This window comes from Tupaia chinensis, unplaced genomic scaffold, assembly GCF_000334495.1.
Source record: "Tupaia chinensis unplaced genomic scaffold, TupChi_1.0 Scaffold000085_1, whole genome shotgun sequence".
Classification (NCBI taxonomy): domain Eukaryota; kingdom Metazoa; phylum Chordata; class Mammalia; order Scandentia; family Tupaiidae; genus Tupaia; species Tupaia belangeri.
This window is the reverse complement of record NW_006159547.1, coordinates 7592267-7616698: the sequence shown is the minus strand read 5'-3', so window position 1 is coordinate 7616698 and position 24432 is coordinate 7592267. Positions and strand designations below refer to the sequence as shown.

Here is a 24432-nt window from a genome sequence, read left to right as displayed (position 1 = left end):
TATAAAGAAGACATTTGTATTCAGAGAAATACCAACTGATGGAAGCTACTTCCAAATCCATATAACAATGGGTTCACGTTGGAAACCAATCTTAAACTGTAATTTTCTGATTTATAAATGTCAAACGATCATAAATATTTTTAGCCTAAAACTGTACTTTACTAAAATTTTCTCCCAGTTTCAGTGAAACTGTATTTTAGCAAAATTTTTTAGCGCAATATTTAGAACAAAGTGTGTGCACAAGGATGAGAAGGGGAAGCAGGTATATGCAAAGGAACAGCTCACCTTGTGCTGTTTATTCATTGCCTTGAACTGAAAGCTCCATGCAATATATTGTTGATCTTTTGGACCTAATATGAAAGCTGATATGCTGCTTTATGCAGGTCATTATTTACAGCTGATAAAACAAGAAGCACCCAGATAAGAAATATAATTTCAGAATGTACAACCCTAACATTAAAATTTAATTATGGCCTATAATTTGGCAACTAATTAAACACAATCTAAAGTATATAATAATTTGGCTAAATAAGAGACTTTCCCTAAACTGTTTATAATAGATTCTACACATAATTTGATCATTTCTCCAGAAACTGAATACTTCATCAATTTACAAATGACTAATACGTTCAGTAGTGCTTGCTTCTTAGCTCTTGACTGATGGGTAGAATTACTCTTTTAACTATTTGCAATCTATATTTTGTGCATGGCATTCTAGTTCATATTTTCTAGCTTTTACCATTAAATGAGATAAGAGTAGTTATATACAAGAAGTAAATCTAGGATAACCCAATTTTTATTTTGGTGAAACATTACCACTTTTGGTATTAAAAACATTTCAAAGCATCCTATTTGTTTCTTTTATATCAGTGATAATAATCGTGTTTTCCCTAAGTACACTATGGCTGGAGGACTTGATGATGCCAGACCACTGACACAGATTCTTTAAACTCTTAAGTTTGTCACAATTAAAGTATCTTAAAATCGCTGATATATATGAACTAGAATATAAGTCAATTCCATGGAATTCAGTCAACTCAGTCCAATTTATTAGTAAGTTGTAAACATTTCAGAGAGCATGTGACATTTTGCGTGACTACCTTTGTTTATATTACCACCATACTTTCACAAAGTTGATCTAATCCTATCATTTGTTAAGCTCCTCTGCACAAAAATGGAAAATAGCAAATGATCATTACTGAGTCATTGGTCAGATTCTAGCTGATTTCCTGTCCATTACCTTTCAGACAAGCAGGCAGGCTGCATGGAGGTATACTGCAGAGTAGTGGAATGGGTTTGCCAGTCTGGGACCGCTTAGTGAACTAATGCTGTCCATTACAAATTTTAGATGTCGTCTTTTCAGTCTACTCTACCTAAAGTGCACTACCATCCCAGAAGACGAACAGGGAAGACCTCCGTGAAGACTGCATTCTAGTAATGACAAGGAATGGTTCATTAAAAGCTGAACACATGATTTTGGGGGGAGTCAGAGATGGAGTTTGATTAGTTTACTTAAAATTGTAATAAAATGCGTAAGTCATTTGAATAATAAGCATCATCTACATCATAAATTCTGTACAACAGATGCTTCTATGAAATGGAGCCACTTGTTTTTTTTCATGTTTTATTGTAATATACTAGGCATTTATGTATTACTGTGTATTTCTTTTTAAATGTGTAAGTCTTATGTAAATGGATATAAATATGATTTTTTAACAAAATAAAATATATGGTTCATGGAGTCTTGAGTGCAAACATTTGACAATTCCAAGTACTGTTTGTATTTTACCATTCCACCATTTTTACAGTTTTTGAAATGTAACAGTCAAATCAATATGTCTCCTTGGAGCATGGACCATGCTTCGACATGTTTCTCCTTCAAGTCTGTCGATACTTAAAGCTGAACACCTGCCTCTGATCATGTAAAAAAAAGAAAAAAAAAAAAAACAAAAAAAAAAAAACCAAAAAAACAAAAACAAAAAAAAGGAATGATTTAACTTGGAACTGGAGCCAAAAATAGACCTTTAAAGGCAATCAGGGATGTCCTATATCTTAAAAAAAATAGCACTGTGATGGCTCGATCTCCTTTTCGATACAAAACAAAGCCGAACTGTTTACAAAAATTAAATTAAAAGCAATTATTTAAAAAATTTATATGAAGAAAAATTATCTTGTTACCTATGGACCAAGAAAAAAAAAAAAAAAACCTTCTTTACTAAGAACCACATGTTCATTCAAATCTTTTAAACTGCCAGCCAGCACTGGACAGTGAACATCAAACCACAATAGAGTCTGAGGATCATCTCCACCAGGAAAAGACAAAACCCTTCCCCTTCGTAAATGTAACAGGGCATTAGCCAGACTCACATCTAATATTATAAGCTTTTAGCCAAGATGGCCTTGTTGCGACTTCCCTGAAGTCAGTTTTTAATCAGAGGAAATAAAAGAAAGACAGAATGATTAACATATATAGTGTATAAAAGTATAGAAGAGTAATCTCTTCCCTGTGGCTTTATTCGGTGGTGTTACTGTTGTTTATTCTTTGTTTATATGGGGAATTCAAAGTAAAATCTCTTTAATAATGCCATTTATCTAACTGCTGATTTTCTGCTGCTTGATCTTATTAAGCGCAAGATGTCATTAGTAATTTCTTTTTGTATTTTACTTTGCTCTGTTTGCACGTACACTACATTTGTTTTGATGTCTATTTTTGTTTAACAGATTCAGTCAAAAACGGTAATGGTAACAGAAACCCTCTCCATTGTCAATAAAAAAAAAAAAGAAAAAACACTTCCAGTTCTCTGTTTAAACTCTGTTTTCTAGTCACACAGTTTGACTATCTACCTGAACTGTCACAAAAAACGTTCTCCCAGTGACTCTCAATCTACTATTCATTATCGTCAGTGGTAAATCTGCCACAAGAGGGAGTACTAAACTTGCTTATGGGAATGATGTGAGCGTTTCTAAAAATGTCGCCTAAGCTAAAATAACAGCCAAGATCTTTTTAAACTCATCTGAATTTGAGGGTCTGGTTTCACATAAATGAAATATAATACAGGATCTATGACATCATAATACCATAACTAGATTTGTACTCTTGTATATACCATTCAATTACTAACGTCCGGTTCTTCTCTTCAGAGATCACTTAAGAAATAGTAATCTATAATAGAACCTAACATATACTGACACGAAATATCCAGGGATACATGTCTCAAGTATAAAATACATTTTAACTTATAATATCATTTCTATCAGATTTTAAAATCCATTTAATGGATTAAGCCCAGGGTCTCAATATTCCTCCTTCTGGATAATCAACATTATAATTTTTCTCATTTTGACTGATCAGGGCCTTACAAACACAATTTTACATAAATAACACTTTTTAAATGTAAGGTAGGAATCATTTGTATATATTTACTATATTTTCATGAGTGAATTAACTCCGTTAATTAGAAAACACTTTTCTATAGATTTTGAAAGGACTTTATATTTACATTTTTCCAATGTCTTACAGCAAAAATTCTATGAAAATACCAAAATCAGATCACACAGAATTCATCTTAACAAATTCAAGTAAAATTGCATTTTTGAGCAATATCATACTGTTGTTTTTAAAGATAAATGTAGTTTAAAATATTTCAGGTACTATTAGTGAAAGTGTTTTATGGTTGGTATTAAAATAAATTTGTTTTTTTTCTCCTAAATTTTAAGCAATCTGATAACTTGAGTAACGTTCTTGACTTATTTTTAGCCACATGAAAGTAAATGACCCGGCAAAGGAGATAAATTTCCTCAATAAGACACAAGAAATAGCTACTTCCTCAGTCTCATACACTGTTTTGCAGACCCACTCAACTGGAAAATAACATAAGTCTGCTCGCTGAAGTGTCCCTTCAGATTTGATTACCAGGAAAAATGCACAAGACGACCAAAGACATAATCTCTGACATAACTCTTGGATCTTCCTGAGTTTATACATTTCAAATGAACAATGGAAGCTAAAGAATTAGCCATTTTGAGCTAAATCTTATGTGGCAAATAAAAGGAAATACATTTTAATGTTAAGACATTAAAAAGGGATTATTGGTAAAGATGACAATTGTGATAATGGTTAAAATGTACCCATTAGAAGAAACAGTTCAACGAATCCAAACCTTCAAATAATAGAATGTCTGTTTGGTTGGTTTCAATTCCAGCCACTGAGATAATGCAAGGAAATAGCTGTTGGGTCATTGGAAAAGTTACCATGTGTTTTTCTATGCAAAAATGAGTAATGATTTTTCTGACGACCCAGTAGATAAATACATTATTTCAGGGGTAACAATTAAGAAGGCAATCCTAAATAGACCAAATATCCTATTACCTACATCTATCTACTCTATTTAATAGGCACATTAATGCAAGCTTATTAATAGATTCATTTTTCAATTATTTAAAAAATTGTTAAGTTTTAGAAAAGTGTAAATAGAAAGATATTTGGATATCAAATTTTTAATGTATAATTATTTAAAAATCAGATTTTTCTCATAAATTATGCATTTTACTTTTGAAAACCAGAGGCTTTGCAACAGGGAACATGTCTTACCCCTAGTTTATATTCTGCTGTGACTGAGTAAGGGCTGTTCCCTTACATGGAGCAGATACCCTTCAGTCTGTACTGTTCCCTATAGTCCTTCTGATACTCAAGAAAGTCAAGTTCATTTCAAAAGTTCGTTCACATTATGCTCTTGCCTGGAAGGTCTTTACCTTTATGTAAAAACTTTACATTTCTTGCTTAAATTTTTCCCTTATCACCCTAGCCCTCTGTATATCTATCTGTTTCTATAAGAAATTAGAATCAAGAAGTACACAGCCAATCAAGAACCTGAGGCTTGGGGAGAGGCTCCCAGGAATCTTCATTTCTAGGATGAAGAGATCGGACTACATCATCTCCAGCTGCTCTGCCAGGCGTGTGATTTCCTTTGCCTAAGTTAACAAATAACCTAAAGGCAGAGCTGTAACCCAGCCTTCCCTCATACAGGTCCTATCTAGAAAATAATTTCATCGAGCTAGGTGATTACCTAAAGCTTTCCATTTCATCTATTTCATTAAAAACAAAATGTAGTCATCTAAAGAATATTGGACAAATACTAAACAATTCTAAAAGAAAGTTTAAAAATTATTTTCTGTCTTTGACTTGAGTTTTAGATTTTGGATCACACCTATAGATTCTTAATTTCAGGAAGTGACTCTATAGTAGGGTCACTTTCAATTACTGTATTTGGGGGAGGTACAATTTTAAAAATCATACACTAGACATGTATTTTTTTTTTTAAGTGCTAGACAATATGTTGAGAAGCAGCACAGGCAACTCATACTAATGCTAACTGGGTCATATCAGACAAAATGCCCAGGTCTTTCACAATTATTCATTAGATTTGTTTAGACCGAGTTTTATAATTCACGTTTCAATTTGTAAATAATTTCTATTTAAATATTTATCTATCTCTGGGAAGTAACTCAAATAACTTAATTTCAGTTAGAAAATTAAATTGACTCAAAAACAAATCATGATGCCTGTTTCAGTACTTCTTCTATGTGGTCAAATATGCTGGGGTCTTCGATTGTAGGAGTTATCTGGAAAGAAATTTGGTATCAGATGGATGTTTGTCCTTGAACCCTTCCCATTCTCTTTACAATTAAACAATCACATATAATGTTGCATTCCTCATTGTAATACAGACATATTCAAAAACAGGGAGTTTTTTTTTTTTTTTTTTTTTTTTTTTTTTTTGAGGTTTTTTTTTGTAGAGGTTTTTGCTACAGGGTGCGTGCGCTCGCCAGACAAACAGAGAGAGAAAGAGAGACAGAAAGCGAGAAATCACCCCCCAGGGGGGATGGGCACGCCGCAATCCCTTCTCCTCCATTCTCCTCTCAGGATCTTGGGCACGCATGCAAACACGCCCGGCATGAGTTTTAAGCCACCGGGTCCGGGACGCGAACCACGGTCAACTACATGGGAATCCAGCGACATAGCCATTACATGAACTGCTGGTCCCCACTAGATTGTATTTTTACTAGAAATCCTCTTAAGAGTTTTTCTAACTGGTTCTGTAGAAAAATGTGTTTTTGTTTGTTTTTGCTCATGCAACTACTCTTTACAGCTGCACTGACTTTTTTTTTTTTTTAAAGGTTTTTGCCGTAGGACACATGTGCTCACCAAAGAGGCAGGCAGAAGGAGGGGGAGTGAGAAATCACTCCTCTGGAGGATGGTCATGCCACAATCCCTTATTCTCTATTCTCCTCTTGGGATTTGGAACACATATGCACACATGCCCAGAGTGATTTTTCAAGCCACTGTGTCCAAGGCTTGAACCGTGGTCTCCCATGTGGGAGTCCAGTGTCTTAATCATAGTGCCACCTGCTGGTCTCAGGTTGCCTTGACTTTTATTGGATCTCAATAAAATTGCATATGTCTAGGCATGCATGGCATGAAAATTAAAAGAATGCAAATTTGAATCAGCCTCTTTCCTAAAATAATTTTCCTTCAAAGCAGAAATAATAAGCATATATATTGATTAGAACATTTTAAACATCTATTACTAGCCTCAATTGTTTTGCTTTTTCATTTGCTAATAGCCATTAATAATTATGAGGAAAGGAAAAATTAGTTTCAATTTAACAGGTTTGAGCTTTCCCAAGTATGTCAGAATTTAATTGATAACTTCTAATAGCAAAACTATTTTCACTCACTGATTCCTGTAACCCAAGCATATACTCTTAACTCATTAGCATTTCTTTCTGAAACTCTCATTGCTATAGAAAAAAATGGCTAGCAATGTCCTCTTCAACATTAAAAACTAGTACTATTAATATGTTTTCAGTGACACAATTCACGTCTGAGAATCATTTTTAAGTGCTTTGCTGATGTCACAGAAATAGAGAGGAACATTTCAGAACCGAGCATTACTCATCTTTGATCATTTACCTTATAAGGCTTGCCATTGACAAGTGCAGACAGAGCTGCTCGGGGAATTTTGCCAGATCTGGTTTTAGGTAACTGTTTGACAAACACTGCATTTCGAAATGCAGCCACAGGGCCAATGCTCTGTCTAACATGTTTCACAATTTCTTCCAAAACTTGTTCCTCTGTTATATTTATATCTAGGGAGAAAGTTCAGAAGGTTAAGTACAGAATTAACCTTAGTTAATCATGCAGGGCACCATCAAGGAGAGCAAAGACCTCTTACCTCCTTTTAATACACAGAGTGCTAAGGGAACATGACCTTTCAAAGGATCTTCCTTGCCAACGACTGCACAATCTGCCACAGTACCATGGGAAAGGACAGACTGTAAAAGGCAAAACATTCATTTAGAATGCATACCCTACATATGTACACATTTTCAATTAGGGAAAAAAGATACATATCAGACAACCCAAAATTCTATCACTCATTTGCAACACTACTACTAAGGGAACTGGTTAGGATCCCTGGTCACTAAAGGCCTACAGTAATTAAGATGAATTGCTTAGCTTACCTGGGAAGTAAGAATGTTTTCTTCATCTCAATTGTTCGTTAATGAAGTCAGAGAAAAGGCACAGTGCATATGGCATATAAACAAGTGCAATGGCCTGTGAAAGCCAATGTGGCAGCCTCCTATGCCTTGTTAAAATTTTGCCTGAGGGCCCACTACAGAGAGAAGAAAAGTGAGAAAGCACCCGCATGGGCAATGGTTATGCGGCAATTCCTTTTCCTCCGTGTCTCCCTTCTTTTGGGATTTTTGGGTACACAGATGCATGTGCCCATCATGCTTCTGAAGCTGCCAGGTCTGGGACTCAAACTGCATGCTGGCTGTTGGGATTCAGCCACCTTAACTGCCACACCAAAGACTGGCCCAGTGACTAGTAGTCACATAAAATATGACTGTGTAGGGTTAAAAAAGTTCCATTTCTGCTGTAATAGGAAATTTTAAAATTTATGTTCTAAAAGTCTTTTTCTATTCATTTATTCGCCAAATATTTACTAAACATCTGTATTCCAAGCATGGCACTAGCCTCGGTGGTGAGCAAAAATAGGCAGAATATTATCTCATGGTGCTTATAGTCTAGCACAAGAAACAGATATTCATAAATAACCATGAGCAATTATTATAAACGTCTAAATGCAAAGGTGGTATGGGCTCTGGGGTAATAACTTGGGTTATTTATATAGCAGACATAACAAAAGCAATCCACTTAGCAGAAGGAAATGGCCCTCAGAGAAGTCTTCCCTCAGGAAATGACCATGAGCAGGTCTGACAGATGCATAGACATTGACTAAGCAAGGAGAAGGGGTGGGTCAAAGCCCTGCGGAAGGACTCTATTCAGACCCGAAAGAACTACTGCGGCTGAAAAGAATAGAGCAAAAAGAATGAGAATGTGTCAAGAGATGATGGGACTGCAAAGGTAGACAGGGGTTGTGGTATGGACTTCACCTGTTACCTCGGCAGTTCCAGGAAGACAATAAAGTATTCTAGTCTTTGAAGAGTATATGATTATTCAGAATAGATTTTTAAAATTAGACTTTTTTTAAAGCGTAGTTTTAGATGCCCAGCAAAATCAAGCAGCAAGAAGAAAGTTCCCCTGTCCACCCTTCTCCAACATAAACCGCCTATTCTACAGTACACATCACGCATCCTTTGTTACGATCAATGAGCCATTGCACACATCATTATTGCCCTCATCCATAGTTACCTTATAGCTCATCCTTGTCATAACTTCTATGGGTTTTGGCAGCCATATAAGGCATGTATACACCATTATAGTACCATATAGAATAGGTTCATTGCCCTAAAACTTCCCCGTACTATGTCGATTCGTCTTCCCTTTCTCCTAACTGCTGGCAACCATTGATATTTTTACTGTCTCCAAAGTCCTTTCCCATAATGTCATATATTTGGATTCATACAGTATCTAGCCTTTTCTGATTGGCTTTTCTTTTTTTTTTCACTTGAGAGTGAATTTTAGAAACCACAAACTAACCTTGGCTTCTGCGTGACTGAGGATAGAGGATTTTTCAGGGTAGGTATCACATTTTACACAGGGAAATCATCTAAGAAGCTAAGAGTAGACCAAGGTTATGGCAGTAAATACAAAGACATTAGAATTTCTTTAGAGGAAAAAGTGAACAAAATTTGATAACAAATTGGATAATGGGAATGAAGAAGACAGAGAAATGAAGTATTATTCAGTGACTTTTATTTGAGCAGCTGCTTGGATGGGAGAACCATTTTCTAAGCCAGAAAATGCTAGTGAGGACAAGGCTTAGGAGGAAAGATCATGCCTTAAGTCTTGGAGACAATTCACTGAGGTACCATTGAGATATCCAATTGTGGCAGTTAGAAACAGGGATCTGAGGAGAGGCTTAATCTGCAGATGTTCATCTAGATGTCATTAATATATAGATGGTAATGGAAGCTATAGACATGGATGAGACTAGTTAGGGAGAAAAGAGAAAAGAGTAAGGACTTGAAATACTCCAACACATATGATGACATGGAAAACCAGCTGGCAAAATAAATTACAAAGGCATAGCCTGAGAGGAAAACCAAACAGAGTCTTGAGCATTCCATTTTCTAGTCCCAAATTTCCATGAAGGACTTTATAATTTCTTAATTAATTTTTTTAAATTAAGCTAAGTTTAAATTGAGCATTCTCTTCTCTGAACTCCTGGAAGACTCCATGAATAGTTAGAATATTTAATACACATCCAGTGTATTGCCTCGCATTACTTCTAAGTACACATAAAAGTCAACATTTCTTCCATATCCTATTGTCAGCATCTAATGTGAAGTACTGGATTGTACCGTCCATGTAGTTTTTGATTCTTACAGTGCTGACGACAGTACATTTATAAAAAAATGATTTTTGTATTACATGGTTTAACTGATTTGTTGAAGTGAACATGTTCACACCCCTTTCTATTAGTTAGGCCTAACTAAAACCTTCTGCTAAATAAATACTATGCAGATTGTATACCACCATATTCTCCCATTGCTTCAATCTGAACTCTTAAATGATCTCAACAACTTTCTCATTTATTGTGTTATACTTACTTTTAAGATCCATATTTTTTTTGAGAGATTTTTTGCTATAGGGCGCGTGCGCTTGCCAGACAGACTGAGAGAAACAGAGAGACAGAAAGCGAGAAATCACCCCCCAGGGGGGATGGCCACGCTGCAATCCCTTCACCTCCATTCTCCTCTCAGGATCTTGGGTACGCACGCACACACACCCGGCGTGAGTTTTAAGCCACCAGGTCCGGGACACAAACCGCAGTCGACTACATGGGAGTCCAGCGACATAGCCATTACGCTAACTGCTGGCCCCTTAAGATCCATATTTTGAGAATACAGAGATAAATTTTTCTCCCACAGAGTTGTTTTAGTAGTTACTACAGTCAGTTACCAATCATGAAAAAGAATATTCATAGTAGAAAAGAAATAGACTTGGCAGGCTAGATTCTATAATTTAAATTTAGTATTCCCTTAATGATCAAAGAACAACTCTTTTACCTGACTAATTATAATTGTCACAATTAAAAAAAAATTTAAAGTAGGCTAGCCCTGTACCCTAGTAGTTAAAGGGAGCTAAATCCCACATGGCTGATTGTGGTTCAAATCTCAGGTCAAGTGGCTTGAAAAACACTTTGAAAACATGTGTGCTCCAAGTCCCTTATGTGATGAACTAATGGAGGAGGAGAGATTGTGGTGTGTCTCTGTTCCACTGGGGAGTGCTTTCTCCTCTCGGTGTTTCTCTGTCTCTCTATGGCAAGCACATGTACCTTCTGGCAAATAAAATGACAGAGAATTGCAATAAATAAGTTACTCAGAAAAATAAAATATGTTACTATAAACTGAAAAAAAGTTATGAAGAATGACAACTTATGGCCAAAAATTTATAAGGAACATAAAGAAAAATAAAATCATTTTGCCATATAATGTAATGTTCTTTGTTGAATGATGAATATGGTAAGTAAGATCTTTGATTTGCTTAGCAAATACTGCATACATGTTTTCAAAACCATATTGTATACCACAAGGGTGAAAAATTAAATGTAGGGACCAGCAGTTAGCGTAATGGCTATGTCGCTGGACTGCCACATAGTCAACCGCGGTTCGCATCCCCGACCCAGTGGCTTAAACTCACGCCGGGCACATGTGCGTGCATGCCCAAGATCCCGAGAGGAGAATGGAGGAGAAGGGATTGTGGCGTGACCATCCTCCCTTGTGGGTGATTTCTTGCTTTCTGTCTCTCTGCCTCTGTCTGTCTGGCAAGCGTACACGACCTATAGCAAAAACCTCTCCAACAAAAAAGAAAAAAAAATTAAATGTAAATAAGAAATTGAAAAATAAAAAATCAGACTTTTTTTACATAAAAATTTTCTTTGCATTTGTTAGAAAAAAGGCCTGAAAAAACAAAGGAAAACCCCTAAATATACATACATCCAGGTATTTTGTCACAGCATCAGTATTAGCATAATTTTAACTGAATTGATCAGAACTTCTAGTTTGCCATCCTTTCACCTTGCTATTTTAATTCCACCACAATTTCATGCTTAGCACTTTTTCAAGTAGGAGTGAAAATGTTGATTGTTGTTTTGCAATGGCAGAATATTCTTAAATTATAAATAATACATAATACCATTTCCTATAATGTAATATCAAGGTGTCCCATTTTTTTAAACTGCAGATAAATCTTCGCCAATCTCTGAGAAATAAGATCATTTTCTAGAATTCCATGAGCCTCCTTATTACAGTGGATGAGATTATATTAATTATATCAATTAACAAGATGTTATAAGGAAAAAGGCAACTTTCTATGTTGGCCCCACAAATAACATTTGTATGCCAAATGATGATTTCCATGGCCGAATCAAAAAGAAATGCATCAGAATATGTTTTAATAACATCTGAAGGGCAGAAGCCAACCAAATATCCTATGATGGGTAAAAAAATCAAAAGCCACATTTACGCATTCCATTCATTTAAACCTATGAGGCATTTGTGATTAATAGGCACCTAAGTATTTCCTGTGATACAACTTAGAATGTAATTATTTCACTGAGAATGAGTATTAAGATGTTAGGGGAATAGGCCTTGTAAATGCCTGTCTTTTGTAAAATTTTCTTTCTTTCTTCCACGAAAGAAAGGTATGTGTCAGAGAGACAGAGACTACCCCAGCAGCATCTTCATGCTGTGATAGCCTCCTGGCCTCACCCAGTCTAGATGGCGGGCACACCTGTGTGCGGAGAATACAAGGAGACCCTGAGGCGTGAACCCAGGGCCTTCCTCTGTCAGCCCAGCATTACAGAGCATTGTGCTACTGCTGCACCTCCATCTGGTCCCAATGCTTATTATTTGATGTTTCTAGGTACAATTTCATATAGATTTTAATGAATTTAAAATGTTTGAGGGTTGGGGCCAGCAGGTGGTGTGGTGGTTAAGGCACTAGATTCCCAAATGGTCCTGGATCTGGTGGTTTGCTTTCTCTCTCTCTCACTCTCTCCATCTCTCTCTCTGGTGAGCACATGTGCCCTATAACAAAATTTTAAAAATATTACAAATAAATAAATAATTATTTTTTAAAATGTTTGAAGGCTTCAGTGGGTTAAATTACAGAGGTGTCTCAATCGTGATTTATGCATTTAAATTTTAGAAAGATTAACTAAGATCAAGCATCCTCATAAGATGCAATAAGCCACTCTGGTGAGAGATTGTCTCTGTAGAGAGAGCTGCTTTTTTATTTCCTCTGACACTGGAGTACTCTAGGGACCTGTCAAAGAGATTCTACATCTTCATTAATATTCTTAACAGTACTAAGGAAAATATTCAATGATTTTGCAACTATTCAAGCCCAGTAGTCATTTAATACTGGATAGAATTGAAATTGCAAGGCATATTTGTTGGAGATAGTCACTATATGGAAATTTGTTCAGTCTTGAAGACACCATTCCTAAAATAGCGAACAAAATAGCTAACTTGAAAAACAGTGACACACTGGTCAGCACAATCTTCAAAAGGGCAAATTGTGTCCTAGGCTTTAAATATAGTATTTTAACACCACATTTAAGTTTCTAAAGATACTAGTGAAGTTATTTAACAAACTGAAACCTAAGCTACAAGCAAAGAATGAAGCAGGGAGCCTAACTGGTTTCCTTGTGATGTTTCTGCATGAAAATCCCTGCCAACAGCAGTAAAAGAATCTAACAGATCCCACATATAGAAGGCAAACTTGATAAGAATTAATTTCTTCATAAAATATAAATACTCAATAGAGTTAAACATTTAGTTCATATAAAGGAAGCTGTTAAAGAGTTAAGACTAGAAAAGTTTCCTGTTGCATATTGCAAATACTCCAAGACTACAAAGGATCACATTGCTCCTGATTTTAGCGAATATATCCTGAACTAGCAGATTTCGAACCCAATTTTCTTAAGAACTCCTTGAACTTCCACCATAGTTTCTAAAGATCTAGTTAGATGGCAGATTTTCAAATATTAATCAACTGTTTCAAATGGAGTTTATTCCTTGATAGTTACAGAGGTCATCACCAGTTTAGAGAGATCTGCAAAGATAATATCCTCTTAAATTTATAAAAGCTTTTCTAGAACTCCATTTTCTTATAATAAGAACAGAGAAGGACATAGAGATTACTGAAATATTTTTGATGTCGTAATATAAGGCTATCTGCTTGCCTTAGTCTTATACATATAAGGTATTTCATTTGCAAATTTTTTTTTTTACTTAGAGAAGGTGGAAAAGAATTGGTATTTTCACTATACACATAAACATTCAGTCTATTTGCCTTTTCTACAAATGAAACTTTTTTGGTTTTGGAATTATGATTTTAGGTTTATGTACATTCATTATACATCTTTGTGGGATATAGTATGACTCTTCAAAGTATACATATATTGTATAATAATCAAATCAAGAATATATAATAAATGTATCCATTATCTTCAACATTTAAAATTACATAATGTTGTACACATTTGATAAGAGTTCTACTAGGGTTTTTTTGGGGGGGTTGTGGAGGGGAGACTATATATTGAACTGTCAGTTACATTGTGACCCAACTGTGGTATACAGTTTCACAACCTATTCCACTGGTTTACATGCATTCTTGTTGCTCATTTCCAAAATAGCCCTGGTTTCCTGCCCTTCAGTGCTTTTAGTATCTATCATTACTTCTATGTAATCGAGTACTTCAGTTTCCACCAGAGTGGAGATATTTTGTAGCTAGATGGGGATATACGATATTTGTTTTTTATAGCCTGGTTACTCCCTTAGTATTATATCTTCTATGTTCATCCATTTCATATCAATGGATGAACAGGATTATGTTGTTCTTAATGCCTGAGTGGTATTCCAGTGTGTAGATGTGTGCCACATTTTCTTAATCCATTCACAGGTCTTTGAGCACCAAGATTGGTTTCATGTCCTAGCTATTGCAAATAATGTTGCAATAAACATGGACATGCAAATATCTTTCCAACTGAGTTATTTTCTGTCCTCTGGGTAAATATCCAAAAGTAGAAAAACTGGTTTATATGGCAGTTTTATTTTCAGATTTCTGAGGAAACACCATACTGTCTTCCACAGTGGCTGAACTAATGTACATTTTTACCAGCAGTGTAAGAGGGTTCCCTTTTTGCTACAACCACTCTAGCGCTTGTTACTGTTTTCTTGTTTGTTTGTTTGTTTGTTTTGACTATAGCCATTTTGACTAGGGGTAGGTAATACCTCATTGTAGTTTTGATTCACAATTCCTTTACAAGAAATATTGAACATTTTTTATGTTTTTAGCCTTTGTTTTGTTTTGGTTTTGTTAGAGGATATGTGAACTTGAGAGAGAGTAACATGATAAATCAGCCCTGGGAGGATGGCTACATCACAATCTCTTCTCCTCTAATCTCCTCTCAGGATTTTGGGTATGTGCACATATGTGCCCAGTATAATTTCCAAGCTCTTGGGTTTAGGACTCAAAACTTGCATTCAGCCATGTGGGATCCAGCACCTTAATCTCCATGCCACCTGTTTGTCCTTTTTAAAGCCATTCTTGCCTTCCTTTGGGAGTTATCTGCTCAGTTCAATTGCTCATTTTTGGATTGGATCAGTATTTTGGTAGATGAACTGTTTGAGTTCCTTTAATATTCTGGTTATCAATCCTTATTTAAAGTATAGTTTGTAAGTATTTTCTCCTATTCAGTGGGTTGTCTATTGTTTTTTGTGCTGTGCAGAGGCTTTTGAGCTCGATACACTCCAACTTGTCTATTTTTGTTGTGGTTATCTGTGCTTTAGAGGTCTTTAAGAAAGTTTTGTTGAACCCAATATCTTGAACTTTCTCTCTGGTGTCTTTCTCCAGTAGTTTTATGGTTTTTGCTTTATATTTTAGACTTTAATCCACTTTGAGCTAATGTGTGTAAATGGAGAGATGATCTAGTTTCACTTTTTAGCAAGTGTATATTCAATCTTCTCAGAAGTATTTCTTGAAAAGGCTTTCTTTTCTCCATTTTTTTGTAACCTCTGTCAAAAGACAGTTGGCTATATATTGTTGGGTTTATTTCTGGATTTTTTACTCTGTCCATTGGTCTGTGTGTCTCTTTTTGTGCCAATATTATATTATTATGGTTTTTATTGCTTTGTAATATATATTGAACTGAGGTAGTGAGATGCCTTTAACTGTATTCTTTTTGTACCATATTGCTTTGGTGATACAGGGTCTTTTGTGATTCCAGAAAATAAGTTATGATTTTATTTCCATGAAGAATATCACTAATATTCAACAGTAATTGCACTGAATTTGTTGACCACTTAGTATTGACATTTTATCTAGGTTGATTCAATTCATGAGCAAGAGATAGTTTTATATTTCTTTTTTCAATTTCTTTGTTCAGTGTTTCATAATTTTCTTCATAGAAATCTTTAACTTCCTCAGATTTATTCCAAAGTATTTTATTTTATTTTTGTGGCTACTGTAACTAGAGTTGCTTTTTTTCATTTCTGTCTCAGTTTATTCATTCTTAGTGTACAAAAATGCTGCAAATTTTTTATGTTGATTTTCTACCCTGAGACTTAACTAAACTTGTTGATAATATTTAAGCATTTTTTGGTGGATTTCTTAGGTTTTTCTCTGTATTCATGTCATACTCAAAAAGAGACAATTTAACTTGATCCTTTCCAATTTTGAATGTCTTTTATTTCATCCCCTTATTTGACTGCATTAGCTAAGACTATGTTGAATAGAAGAGGATAAAGTGAATGTACCTATCTTATTCCAATTTTAAGTGGAAAAGTTTTCAACTTTTCTCCATTCAGTTTTATGTTAGTGTTGAATGGTCATATATATGGCCTTTATTGTGTTAAGAAATGTGCCATTTATGCCTATTTTGTTGAGAGTCTTAATCTTGAAGGGATATTATATCAAGAGCTTATTCTGTGTCAATTGATATGATCATATAATTTTTGTCTTTCTTTAATCTGAAGTACTACATTTGTTGTTTAGATATGTTGAACCATTCTTACATTCTGGGATAAATTGTATCTGGTCATGGTATATAATCTTTTAAATGTGTTGTTGGATTTAGTACTTTATGGAAGATTTTTGCATGAGTATACATCAGAGAAATTGGTCTATAGTTTTCTTTTGTTCTTGTTTTCATGTCTGCTTTTAGTATCAAAGTGATAGTGGATTTGTAAAATGAGTTTGGGAAGGTTCCCGCTATTTGGATATTTTCAAATAGTTTGAGGAGAATTGGTATTAATTCTTCTTTACAAGATTTGTAGAATTCATCAGTGAGGCCATCTGGACCTGAGCTATTTTCTTTTTGGGAGGCTATTTCTTTTAAGTTATTTATTTCTTCCATGAGAAACGCACACACAGAGTGAAAAACAGACTGATAAAGAAGCACCAAAAAAGGGTGATCATGCCAGGGTCCACCCCCATATCAACTGGCCTGAGTCACAAGAGCACATGTACCTGGCATATTCACAGAGGTCCTGGCATAAAAACCTCAGACCTTTCTCATGTGAGTATAATTCCATTAGCAATGTGCCACCACCTGGTCCCTACAAATTAAACTTTATGGATTAGTAACCCCAAATTCTGGAGCCAGCAGGTAGCATACTGGTTAAGGCACGGGACTTGCACATGACCAACGTATTTTGAGGCCTGCACCAGGTGGCTTGGAAACCATAGCAGGTGTGTATGCATATGTGCCCAAAATCTTACGAGGAGAATGGAGGGAAAGGGAGTGCAGCACGGCCATCTCCTCCTGGGGAGTGATTTATTACTTTCCTTCTCACTGCCTTTCTCTCTAGTGGGAGCACACACCATAGGAGGGAAAAAAAAAAGAAAAGAAAAAAAGAGAAAAAGAAAAAGAAATACGAAGTAAAGTTCTATTTCAAAATGTTAAAATGGAATCTAGCCTTCACCATTAAGAACTCTGGAAAAGCACTAAAATGACTGATAAGAGATGGTTAGGTCAACAGAATAAACATTATATTCACAAATTAGTATCAATTTGCTGGGCAATTTTTCTAGGAGCAGGGAAAAAGCCAATAAGCTAGTCCACAACTTTCTATGTGATTAAAAATACAGAGAAGCCAAACCTGATATGATTTACTTATAAATATTCAAAACAGAGTTAATTATTTAATTCATATAACAGAAGTGTAAAAAGTTAGGCCTGAGAAGTGCTCTCTTACATGCTGTAAATACTCTAAAACCCAGGGACAAAATTTCTCTTAGATACCAATAATTCTGATAGCACCACTCTCTTTTCTTTCTTTCTTTCTTTTTTTTTTTTTTTTTTTTACCATTTTAATTGCCTACCTCTGCCTGTCTTACTCTGCTGTTACACACAGTGACAAGGACATCAGTAGAAGCATGTATAAAGTACAATATACATTTGAATAGATCGACACTTCTCTTTTCATTCTAAAAATAAAATAGCAAATTAAGGGTTTTGACTGATAATAAAGCTGTGCCAATGTAATCATATTTTGATTAACTGAAGCTGCCAGAAATGTAGTTGAATATTGGAGGTAATCTCCTAGAAGTAAGAAATTAAAAGTTTATACAACCAGAACCACCTTTTGCCAATATACCAAAACACATGAAGCATAAATTTCAATTTCAGGTTACCATAAAAGTGATTCATTAAAAAACAAGATAATATTGTAATAGCACACAAAGATCACATGCTCCAAAATATTTTATGACATTTTTTTCCCTTTACTCAAGGAATATCACATTGGCTGTCTCTCTCTCTCACACACATCCTATATGACATGAAGCATAAGCTGTTAGGCTTGGGCTGAAGATATGTACCTTCAGATATGAAGAAGGTGAGCTTTTAATATGGGGTAGGGGAGAAAAATAAGCCCAAGAGCCTGTACACTTTGACCCCACTGAATTGTTATCACTGGATTGTTAATCGTTCCACTTTAAATATGTTTTTTTATTGGAATTAACATGGGCTCCATTCAGTTTTGAAACTGCTCTGGAATTTGCTTCCAGGAAAGATGGAATGATGCATACATCCCATTTTATCTCTTCTACTAATTATAATTAAAAACTCAAGGCTAAAGTATGTCATTTCAGATTCTATCAGAGCTAGTAGAACTTAAGAAACACCCTGAAAATGAGGTTTCTGATTCCTCTTTGTGAATTTTTGTATTTTGCTTTTTTCAGTTTTTTGTTCATTTATTTGATCATCTATATATTCTGATTGGGGCCTAGAGCAGTCCAAAATGTGAAACTGCCAATAAGTATAGAAATAAAAGCCCCAGTAAAGGCTTGCTGTGTCTAGCCTGAGTCAGAAAGAGGAGCAGGAAAGCTGAGAAACAGATTTTGTTCTCTTTATTCCAGATGAAAGACAACACAGAAACAGTGCCCCTTACTCTCCCTACAGAGCTGTAGCAAACTTGTTGACTCTGCACACCTTATACCAATAAATACCAGCAAAGAAGCTGTGCAGCAGACCCTCTGAGATGACGCTCCGGGAACTCTTCCACCCACAGCAAATGAACGCAGAAAGAGTTAGTGGCATTTGCTCTCCGCACTAGCAGACATGATGTTCCTGACAGTGGTTTTCTGATGACCTACCTTGTCTTTTGCCAGGAAAGTACCAGCAGAGACAGACTCTCTTCCTCTGCCTCTCCCTAGGGATACTGCATTCACTGATACTGCAAGAATGAACTCTGATAACCATAAGAGAAGCTCTGACTTTAGACCCAGAAGACCAATAATGGGGAGTCTTGGGAACCACGGGGTGAAGAGAGGCTTCAGGTTTTAGACCTGCATGTAAGAACTTAGAAACCACCACTCCATCTTAACAACAACTAAAAAGTGGAACAAACTGAAAAACAATTAGCTTCTTAGAGCTGTCACTGTGGTCATAGGCAAACTGAACAGACACACGAATAAAGATAATCACAACTTATTGGGGGAGAATCCCCCTCAGGAACCAGTTTCAGGGTAGGAAAATCTGAACTTTAATTGATGAATACCTGAAGGATAATACAGACAAGTATGAGTCTCAGGGTTAAAAACTTTAGGGAAACCCAGTCACTGGGGGGATGCCACACTTTCATGGTTTACCTCCAGAAGCCCAACTTGTTCTCATAATGGGTATTGTAGAAATATCCCCTTATACTTCAGACATAAGAGAAGAAGAGAAACTATTTTGAAATACTCTACAACATCCTGTTTTTACCAAAACCCACCCTAAGAAACAAACAAACAAACATGAAAAGCACAACTGTTTTATAGCAGAGCCTAACCTCCTGGGGTTTTATCAAAGCTTAACTGACATGAAAAAAGGAAATACTCAATTCCAGCCTCCCACCCCAGCCATCCTATCCCATGTGATGGAAGAAAAAATCTAGAAGTACTGGTGTGGTTCACAGTCTAGGGACAAAGACGCATCCAACATCTGAGACCTAATCAGAGATCTATTGTAATACAACGCTTCCCTCCCACTCGTCACCACCACCTTACCCAAGGCCTACTTACTGCAGTACTTTCTGGCTAGTACGTCATGTCTATATTTCAACAAAATATTACAGAGCATGCTACCAGACAACACACACAATTTGAAGAGACTGAACGAGCATCAGAGCCAGAGTCTGATATGGGAAGAATGTTGAAATTATCAGACAAGGGGACCAGCAGTTAGCGTAATGGCTATGTCGCTGGACTCCCACATAGTCGACAGTGGTTCGAGTCCCGGACCCAGTGGCTTAAACTCACGCCAGGCGCGTGTGCGTGCGTGCCCAAGATCCCGAGAGGAGAATGGAGGAGAAGGGATTGCGGTGTGGCCATCCCCCCGGGGGGTGATTTCTCGCTTTCTATCTCTCTGTCTCTCTCTGTCTGTCTGGCGAGCGCACATGCCCAATAGCAAAAACCTCTTAAAAAAAAAAAAGAAATGATCAGACAAGGAATTTTTAAAAAGAACTATGATTAATTTGCTAAGGGTTCAAATGGGGAAAGGAGGCAACATGCAAGTAATAAAATCTAGACAGAGTGATAGAAATTTTAAGAAAGAATCAAAATGAAATGCAAGACATAAAAACCACTAACAGAAATGAAGACTGCCTTCGATAGGCTCATTAGCAGAATGGATATGGCTGAGGAAAGACTCTTGGAGACTGAGGGTTCCTCAATAGAAACCTCAAAACTGAAAAGCAAAGAGAAGAGAGATACAAACAAAATAAAACAGATAAAAAAAAGACATAATTCAGCATTCATACTTATTTTTTTTTTTAAGCCTTGGGACCAGCAGATGGCATAGTAGTTACATTGCTGGACTCCCATATGTTTGACTGTGGTTCAAGTCCCAGACCTGGTGCCTTGAAACTTACACCATTGTGAATTTGTGCATCATGCCCAAAATCCTGAAAGAAGAATGGAGGAAAAGGGACTGTGGCATGGACATACCTTCTGGGGAGTTATTTCTTGCTTTCTGTCTCTGTCTCTCTGGAGAGTGCATGTGCCCTATAGCAAATATCTCTCTCTCAAAAAAAAAAAAAAAAGTCTCAGCAAATTGGGACCAAAATAAAATTATATCAGTTTGATCAATGGTAATTACAGAAATGCCTATAGTTGATATCATGAGTTGTAAGGTCCTGAATGCTTTTACACCAACACTAACAAGACAGTAACTATTATCCCTATTAATAGACAGCATGGTTGTATACACAGGAAATCTCAAGAAATCTACCTTAAAATATCTTATAATAAATGAGTTTAATAAGATCGTAGATTATACATCAGTATATGAAAGTCAATATTACAGTTATATATTAAATATATCATATATATTATAAAGTCAAGTATTTCAATCCACATAACCCAGCAAACCCATATTCATCCTGGAGAAATGAAAGCAATTTTTACACAAAAACCTGTACTTGACTATATTTAATAGTATTATTTATAATTCCCCCAAACTGAAAATAGCATATGTGTCTCTTAAAGGATGAAGAAATAAACACTGTTAATATATCCCTATAATGGAATATTGTACAGCAATCTAAAATGACATATTATTGCTATATGCAACCTTTTGTGCTGATCTTAAGAATATTTTTCTACATAAAATAACCCAGTCTTAAAAGGTTACAAACTTAATTATTCCATGTATATGAGATTTTAGAAAAGGCAAAAACAAGAACAACAACAAAAAAAATCATGAGTTACCAGGGTCAGAATACAAAGGAAACAGGGGCCAGCAGTTAGCGTAATGGCTATGTTGCTGAACTCCCACGTAGTCGACCGCGGTTCGCATCCCGGACCCGGTGGCTTAAACTCAGGCCGGGCGCATGTGCGTGCATGCCCAAGATCCCGAGAGGAGAATGGAGGAGAAGGGATTGTGGCGTGGCCATCCCCCTTGGGGGGTGATTTCCTGCTGTCTCTCTGTCTCTCTCTGTCTGTCTGGCGAGTGCACATGCCCCATAGCAAAAACCTCTCCAAAAAAAAAAAAGAATACAAAGGAAACAGAATGAGGGAATTCTTTGGCAGTGTTGAAATTGTTCTGCGTCCCTATTTGTGATTATGGTTACAAAAATTTACGTAAGTATAAAAACTCATGATATCTTACGACAATAATTTACATTTTACTCTGTAAATTTTAATAATTTCAAACATTACTAAAACCTCTTTCGGGGACATTGTGTAACTTAAATTGGAAGAAAATTCTTAGAAATTATGAGCTAAAAGCAATGTGTAAATTCTACACCCCTTAAAGACCACATGTATACCTGGTTATTAAGCAGGAGTAAATCAGTGAACTAGAGGCTAGCGAATAGCCAGAAAAATGTAATACACGTAAGTGTTTAAAATTGCTCAATACTGGGTCCAGCAAGTAGCATGGTGAAGGCATTGGATTCCACATGGCTAACTCCACAGTCGAGTTCGGACCTGCTGGCTTGTAAAAACATGCTGGCCTGGGTGAGTGCATGCCCAAAACCCCAAGAGGAGAATGGAGAAGGGACTGTGACATGACCATCCCCCATGGGGAATGATTTCTAATCTTCCTCTGCTTTCTGTCTCTCTCGGATGAGTGACACACCCTATGGCAAAAAATATTTTTAAAATAAACAAAACTTCTCACTACCAGTGGGACAAGAATGAGAGGATGGTGGGAAATATGAAAATCTTCACAAGAGAAGTGAAATGAGAGAGATACAAGAACAACTTAGCCTCTGCTACAAGTACTGTAATTTTCCAGGTGGGATGACTTAATATCTATTGTTTTCAGCTTAGCTCTGTTTATAAACTAAACACTACTTAAATTAGAATACCAACATTCATCAGTACCTCTTCAATGGCACCTGCAGAAATTCTGTGACCTGCAACATTTATCACATCATCAACTCGAGACATTACATACAAGTAGCCTTCTTCATCCATATAACCAGCATCCATTGTGTCATAGTATCCCTGAAAACAAAAAATAACATGTCATTAGCATGTACTATTAAGTAATACAATGATTTTAAAGTTCGGTAAGATGTAAGATGTGATAAGAGTGGATGTACTGCATGCATTTGACTTTTTCAAGTAACTAGAATCTGGAATTAAATTCTTTTTTATTTTGAAAGCTTACTGGAATGTCTTTACTCCTATAATAGTCAAGAATAAGTTAAAAGTGTTCTTATATACATTAAAGTGTTTGAACTTAGAGTTGTAAAGTTTATGAACCCAATTTCTGTTTTTAATGAGAAGTTAGAGCCTGATATTTCTAATATGCTTTGGTATTGTAAAATAATTCTTTGATAGATTTCTTCTTTAATTGTATTAATTTTTAAAACTTTAAAGCTCCCTATGAATAATTATAAAATAGAGCACTAGTTTATTAACATGGATTAGGAATTAGATTCAAGCTTCAGTGAAGTTTAATAGTAAGTATGAAATTTAATTTTTCATCGAACCAAAGTAGCACATCTTTGCTGGTCTAGAAATCACAACAGAATGAAAAATCGAGAAGAATAGTAGAGAGAATGAAATATTATTTTCCCTGATTCTTCTGAGTTATTTTGGTGCCTACGTTCATGAGCTCGGGCTTTAGTACAAATCTTTCCAAGCCACTGTTTGTGTTTCTTAAGCTTTTGGAAAATCCATAAGTTAAATGCTTGACTGTTATGTGGAGTAACAGACTGCTTTGTAGGACTTCAGAAGCATACACAAAATTGTGGAAGTGAGGGAAAGGGAATGATCCTGTCACATCATAAGTCCTCAGTAATTGAGAGCTTGTCCTACAGTTACTACCGTTATGACTGTCACAGATACACCCTAGTGTCATGGGTAAGAGCGTGAACTCTAGAGTCAGACTATTCAGTTCAAATGTCAGTTCCATTGCTTTTAAGCTATGTGGACTCTGGGTAAGTTTCTCAACCTTTCCATGCCATTATTAAAGCCTTCAGACAAACAGTTTGAGGTCAAGCAGTAAGGCATAGTATAGAGTCACTCCATGTAGATTAAGCCAAAACTGAAACTTTGAGGGAGCATTAACAGTTAAAAGCAATCATCTTGAAAGCAGGTACATATAGTCTTTGCCACTGAGAGGTTATAATTAATCATATCAGTACTCTGATGATTTACCTGCACCCCATCAGGTAGATAGATTGGGCTGACAGGAGTCAACTATACTGACAAATCTTCCCTGCCACATTCTATTGGGGACATGCTTAATCTTGGCTATTGAGGTCATTCAACTTGGAGATCTCTTTCTAAAGAAAGCTATTTTGTTTCTTGTCATTTGTCTAGTTGATTAGGTTATCTGTCATTCACTCACAAATAATAAAGATGGAATGCAAAATACTTGGACTTTTTAAAAATGAAATTCTGATAATTTATTCCTTCTAATCTAGTACATAATGAGGATCTAGCCTTACTTT

At 35.9% G+C, this 24432-nt stretch overlaps 2 protein-coding genes across 28 annotated transcripts in view; one reads left to right on the top strand and one right to left on the bottom strand.

Moving 5' to 3' along the window:
• PPFIA2 (PPFI scaffold protein A2) overlaps window positions 1–3510 on the top strand; it is a 533343-nt gene extending 529833 nt beyond the window's left edge. For all 24 annotated transcript variants that reach the window (XM_027769717.1, XM_006142879.3, XM_006142880.3 and 21 more), the window contains one exon: window positions 1349–3510. In XM_027769717.1, the coding sequence (XP_027625518.1) occupies window positions 1349–1377 (29 nt within the window). In that variant the 3' untranslated portion in view covers window positions 1378–3510. The remainder of the gene's footprint in view (window positions 1–1348) is intronic.
• Window positions 2191–24432, bottom strand: part of ACSS3 (acyl-CoA synthetase short chain family member 3) — a 212445-nt gene continuing 190203 nt past the window's right edge. For 2 of the 4 annotated variants that reach the window (XM_027769723.1, XM_006142870.3), the window contains exons 13-16: window positions 22853–22975; window positions 7236–7335; window positions 6974–7149; window positions 2191–5622 (exon numbers count right to left, since the gene is read on the bottom strand). In XM_027769723.1, coding sequence (XP_027625524.1) covers window positions 5554–5622; window positions 6974–7149; window positions 7236–7335; window positions 22853–22975 — 468 coding nt within the window. In that variant the 3' untranslated portion in view covers window positions 2191–5553. Of the gene's footprint in view, window positions 5623–6973; window positions 7150–7235; window positions 7336–22852; window positions 22976–24432 lie in introns of those variants that run through there. The other 2 variants (XM_014585714.2, XR_003548467.1) reach the window with 2 other exon arrangements.